Source organism: Carassius carassius, chromosome 22 (assembly GCF_963082965.1).
Source record: "Carassius carassius chromosome 22, fCarCar2.1, whole genome shotgun sequence".
In the NCBI taxonomy this organism is placed as follows: domain Eukaryota; kingdom Metazoa; phylum Chordata; class Actinopteri; order Cypriniformes; family Cyprinidae; genus Carassius; species Carassius carassius.
The window spans coordinates 25,322,273-25,328,272 of record NC_081776.1 but is presented as its reverse complement, the minus strand read 5'-3'; the positions used below and the strand labels follow the sequence as shown (position 1 = coordinate 25,328,272).

Below are 6,000 nucleotides of genomic sequence, written 5' to 3'. Positions count from 1 at the left end.
ATAATACATGCATAAACACTTTTTATTTAAGAGTACAAAAGTATTATTGTTAATCATAAAATTTATTTGATTTGTTATAATTCAAATAATTAAAACAATCATATCGTGGCTGTTGTTATTATCAATTCAGCAAAGATTATGCATATTTTATCACATTTTTACATATTTAGGTAAATAAAAACCACAAATAAAATCACAGCTTGAAAGAGACTCCATAATAATTTAAAACAGCTTTTCTATAGTAACAATATATTTTATTGAATGCAATGATTAATGTTTTATTCTAGGTCAGAAACTCTCCTGAAACCTATATCAGTCTTGTGAGGAATCAGTTATATTCATGATACAAGCATCAATTCAAACCTGATCTCAAGTTCATTTCTCACTGTGTATTATTTATGCACAAAAACAATAGAGAAAAATAAATTACATGTACTTTTCACAAACATGACTCGTAAAGAACTTTTCAATTGAAAGGAAATGTTGATAGTAATAATAGAAATGAATGATGTGACACTACAATAAAAACACAAATTTAGATACACACAAACACACTCTTACAAATACACACGTACTGATCTCACTAGCTGAGTTTACATGGACACTACTAATCCGATCGCAATAGGACTAGAAGCACAATCAGAATAAAAAAAAGTCACATGTAAACACGTCAATCGGATTGAATTGGCTCGATCCGACTAAAATTTTGATCGGATTGTAAGGGGTGGATAATCCCTTTTGTAATCCAAGCGAGAGGAAATGTAAACACTTGATCGGATTGAAAACCGAAACGGGAAAGTACTGGGCATGCGCAGTGACATAGACATAGCGTAATGACGTATGACGCGGTGAACGAGCTGTTCTTCCTGGTGACTAAAGTGTCATAAATAAGTGTCCTGTCATTATCCCCTATATCCCCTTTCACTCAGCGTATGTGAAGTGGAACACGACCACGTTCCACCCATCCTCGTTTAAGACTCCCATCAACAGACAACTAGTTTTGGGTGCAGGAAGGGACACTTTTAAACCTTTTCTTATTTTAAGTAACATTAAGCAGCACAACAGTTCATGTGCTGGTCGTCGCCTAATTAGGACCCGAAGTAGATAAATATCACGTGTGCTTTTTAAAAGAGAATGCGACAGCAGCGGGAAACTCTGTATATTCACGCAGTGTGCGCATGTCAAAAGAGTAAATCCGATCAAAAGTTTGTAACATGTAAACGCGCATATCAACCAGATCACTTTATCCAGTGTTCATGTAAACTACGTTTGGATTTGTCAATCAGAATGAATTCAATCCGATGGAAGCAAAAAGTGTCCATGTAAACGCACCTACTGTCTATACTGTATGAGGATTTTAGACATTTATTCTGACTGTTATTTCAGTCACAGAAGTTCAGCTGCAGTATTACATTTACAATTATTCATTTAGCTGACGATTTTATCCAAAGCGACTTACGATTGCTATATATGTCAAAGGTTGCACGCCTCTGGAGCAACTAGGGGTTACGTGTCTTGCTCAGGATACATTGGTGTCTCACAGTGGATTCGGACCCGGGTCTCTCACACCAAAGGTGGTGTGTCTTATCCACTGCGTCAACACCTCCCCTATTATTATTAGTCGTCAGTCTCATCTGATTCATCAACACAGTTTCACTGATGATCCACAATAATGAACATCAAACCCAGGGTAGAGCGGCTGAGTGAATGTGGTCTGGACTGTGTGGATGAGGCTCACTGTGTGAGAGACCCTGTAGAAGGACAGAGTTCCTGCACTGTGGTCCACATACACTCCTATTCTACTGATGATGGAGTTCACAGGGAGAACAGTATGTTTGTTATTGTGTCTAAATGAGAAACTGTCAGGAGAGCAGAACAAACTCCAGGACTGATCATTAAATCCAAACACACACTCCTCACCCCGTCCCTTCCTGTTGATTCTCTTATATGACACTGATATAAACACACCATAAACTCCACTCCATTCAATCTCCCAGTAACAGCGTCCACACACACTCTCTCTACACAACACCTGACACACATCATCAAATCTGTCTGGATGATCAGGATACGGCTGAGACTCTTCCACACCTGTCACCTTTCTGTTCTCCTCAGACAGAATGAGATGAGTGTTTGCTGTGTTTGGATCCAGTGTGAGAAAACAGGCATCTGAACACAAGAAAAGAGACATAACAATTAATGTGAGTGTGTGTGTGTGTGTGTGAGAGAGAGAGAGAGAGAGAGAGAGAGAGACTTTGACTTTAAAAAACACTTTAATACCAAAAAAAAAAAAATAAAGTTTTGCCAAAGCAGAATGTACAGGTAATTAAGCATCACATTTCATCATATTATCAACAAAAAGTTTGGTCTACTGTCTCTGGAAAAATCAACAGTGATTGATCAGCCTTTGTTTATGTATTGTAGACATTATTACTAGGCGAAGCAAAATTAGCTTTTTGTAAGAGCAGTTGTCCATCAGATGCATGTCAATTGCTGTATTGCTGAAGACTCCCAATTGAGGTGTCTTAAAAGATAATAGTCCACCATCAGTTTCTTCCCAGCTTTCAGTCTCTTCTGTAATGTCCAATTCTGTAAAGTCAAATGTGTTCATCTCTCCATTATAGGTTTCTAAGAAAAGTCTATAACTCTGTGGCAGAAACTCAGCAATCTGACTCAAAATTTTCTTTGCCACACAAATTGATCTTATGCCCAGTTTTTCGGCAAAAATTTCAGCTGATAGCCATACACCTTTAGGTATCAAGTGTCCATCTTCCAAGCATTCTGCTCGCCAATGTCCAGTCTCTGGTGAATAAGATGGACCAACTTACGGCCAGGATAAGTTTCCAACAGGACATTAGGGACTTTAACATCCTTTGTTTGTCTGAAACATGGCTCACAACCTTGGTCCCATACACTGTTGTAATGACGTCTGATAACTTCTCTGTTTTACAGATAAATAGAACATACGAGGCCGGTAAATCCAAAGGTGGAGGAGTATGTTTCATGATTAATAAGAAAAGGTGTGACCCCAGGAATATCTGCACTCTGTCATGCTCCTGCTTGCCTCATCTGGAACATTTATCCATTATTTTCCACCTATTTTATCTGCCCCGGGAGTTGTCATCGATCATCATTACTGCTGTTACATCCCACCACAAGCAGACACTGGCTTGGCTTTGTCTAAGCTTCATGATGCGCTCAGCGGCAACATTAACAAACATCCTGATGCTGCTTTTATCATCGCTGGGAACTTTAACAAAGCCAACCTCAGGCAGGTTATGCTGAACTTTTATCAACATGTTTCCAACCAGAGGACCGAATTCACTGGATCATTGCTACACTCAGTTTAAGAATGCCTAAAAAGCTCGCTCACTACCAGCTTTTGGCAAATTGGATCATGCTGCCATTTTCTTCAAACCGGAATATAGACAAAGGTTCATTCAACAATCCCCGTTGCAGAGGGTGGTGACTCGCTGGTCCGCCACTCTGAAGCCATGCTACAGGCGGCTCTTGATGACGTAGACTGGGACATGTTTTGGGCAAGTTCATCTGACATCAGTGAGTTCACGGATGTAGCATTAAGCTTTGTAAACACGCTAGATGAGCAAGCAACTGAAACAGTAATTATAAGGACCTTCTCTAATCTTCTCCTAGAAACCATGGGTGGACAGAACAATCCGTGCAGCAGTAAACAAATGCACTGCTGCTTACAACGCCGGTCTTTTGTCGGGAAACATGAGCGCGTACAAAGCATTGTTCTATGCTCTCCGATGCACAATAAGAGCCACCAAACTCTGATACAAGGAAAAAATAGAGTCTCATTTTCAGTTCAATGAGTCTCTACACATGTGGCAGGGACTAAGAACCATCTGTGCCTTTGGAAACCAATCCTCTGCAGAGGTGAGAGCAGATCCGTCACTGGCTGATGAGATAAACTCTTTCTACGGGCACTTCGAAAACAATCTGAGCGGCACAAGTCAGGCAATCATCAGACAGCTGCAGTCAGAGCAGCAATAATCATGTGATCATCGTGTCTGGGGATGAGGTTCGGAGGGCTCTAAAGCGAGTGAACATCAGGAAAGCAGCCGGACATGACGGGAAGCTACATTAAAACTAAGTAAAAACTACATTTGCTCCTTTGTCCCGGATACTTTGGACCCTCTTCAGTTTTCTTATCGCCCCAACAGATCCACTGATGATCCCATCTCTCACATCCTGCACTTTTCTTTCACGCACATTGACAGCAATAACGGGAACTATGTAAGGCTGCAATTTATCAACTATAGCTCAGCTTTCAATAATATAGTCCCCATAAAGCTAGTTTCTTGAATTCAGAGTTCCTGAATTCTTCACTCTGCAACTGGATTCAAGACTTCCTCACCGGAAGACCTCAAGTGGTGAAAGTGGGCCAGTTCACCTCTAACTCCATCCCCCTGAATGTAGGAGCCCCACAGGGCTGTGTCTTGAGTCCCCTACTCTACTCTCTCTACACGCATGACTGTGTGTCTTCCCACAGCTCCACATCTATTATCAAATTTACTGATGATATCGTCGTTCTGGGCCTCATTCACAACAATGAGAGTGCATACTTGGATGAGGTAGAGAAACTAACATCATGGTGCCTGGACAACTGTCTCGCTTTGAATGTGAGCAAAACTATAAAAAGCTGATTGTTAACTTCAAGAAGAGACAGCAGCAGCAGGACCCCTGTGGAGAGGGTGAGTTGTTTCAAGTACCTCGGTATAAACATCTCCGAGGACCTGACTTGGACTACCCAGATTCAAACACAGGTTAATAAAGCCAGGCAAAGACTGTACCATCTGCGACAGCTGAGGAAATTCAGGGTCTCACCAGCAATCCTGAAACCTTCTATTTAGGGGCCATAGAAAGTGTATTGACTCAGTGTGGTATGGGAACAGCTCCAGTCAAGACTGCAAAGAGTGGTGCGCTTAGCTGAGCACATTTCAGGGTCTGCTCTCCCCTCTCTGCAGGACAACTACTTCAAACACTGCAAAAGAAGAGCTGTTAAAATCATCAAGGACTCCATCCACCCCAGTGCATGCAGCTGGCTGTGTAGCCATCACAGTGCTGGATTGTTGCTCCTCTGATTGTTCTGTGCATTTATATCTACAGGTCAATGTTTGACTAGATGTGGTACTGAAGCTTAACAGAAGGGGAGCGTGTGTTTGTTTCTTTTGTTGTAGTTTCTTTTTGATTTGTCACTTGGTTTATGAATTTTTATGCACTGATTTGCTGTGGGGCTTGTCCCTTCTGTTAAAGTAGGCTTTATTACTGTCTCTTCGTAACTGTGGGTATTTAATTGGTAAACTGTTTACGAGTCCATTCTTTTGGAATGTTTTAGGATTAATGACTTCTTTTTAAAATGTTTTACTTTGTTAAGTCACGTCTCTTGCTCCTTTAGTAGAATCGAACCTGTGTTTCCTTGAATAGCACCTGAGGATGCGCAGTATTTCCCTGACTGCAAATTCTAGGGTGGCATACTCTCCCCTATTTCTGTGGCGTGATGCCACATTGCTATACTTATCATTGAAATTATCACCAAAGGCCTTTAGAGCATCGAGAAGAAAAAGTTGATCCACCCGATCAAAAGCCTTTTCTTGAGCTAATGATAAAGCCCCATTTCAATCTTTTCAAAAGCATAGTCATATAAGTCTTACTAAATGTAGATTATCTAAAATATATCTCTCCCAAGGACTATGTTTGCATTGCGGTGGCTCGGATCATTCCCTCCATTCATGCCTGGTAAAAGAGCCAGCCCGGTAGTAAATTTGAGGCTACTATCGGGTGGGATCTCTGCCAGGAAGTCCTTAACTACGTCTTCGACTCTACTTCCGGTAAAAATGCGATGGGAGAATCACACTCACGACTGTCACGCCCTTCTGGACTCTGGGGCCGAAGGTAATTTCATTGACTCTCTATTTGCACGTCACCTGAACCTTCCTGTCCTTCCCGTGTCTCATCTCATCCATGTCATCGCAC

General features: G+C 41.3%; 1 protein-coding gene across 1 annotated transcript in view; it reads right to left on the bottom strand.

The window, feature by feature from the left end:
* Window positions 1-1,409: 1,409 nt before the first annotated feature.
* The window catches only part of LOC132099254 (NACHT, LRR and PYD domains-containing protein 3-like), a 95,732-nt gene continuing 91,141 nt past the window's right edge, over window positions 1,410-6,000 (bottom strand). The window contains exon 9 of the mRNA XM_059505693.1: window positions 1,410-2,169. Within this exon, the coding sequence (XP_059361676.1) occupies window positions 1,643-2,169 (527 nt within the window). The 3' untranslated portion in view covers window positions 1,410-1,642. The remainder of the gene's footprint in view (window positions 2,170-6,000) is intronic.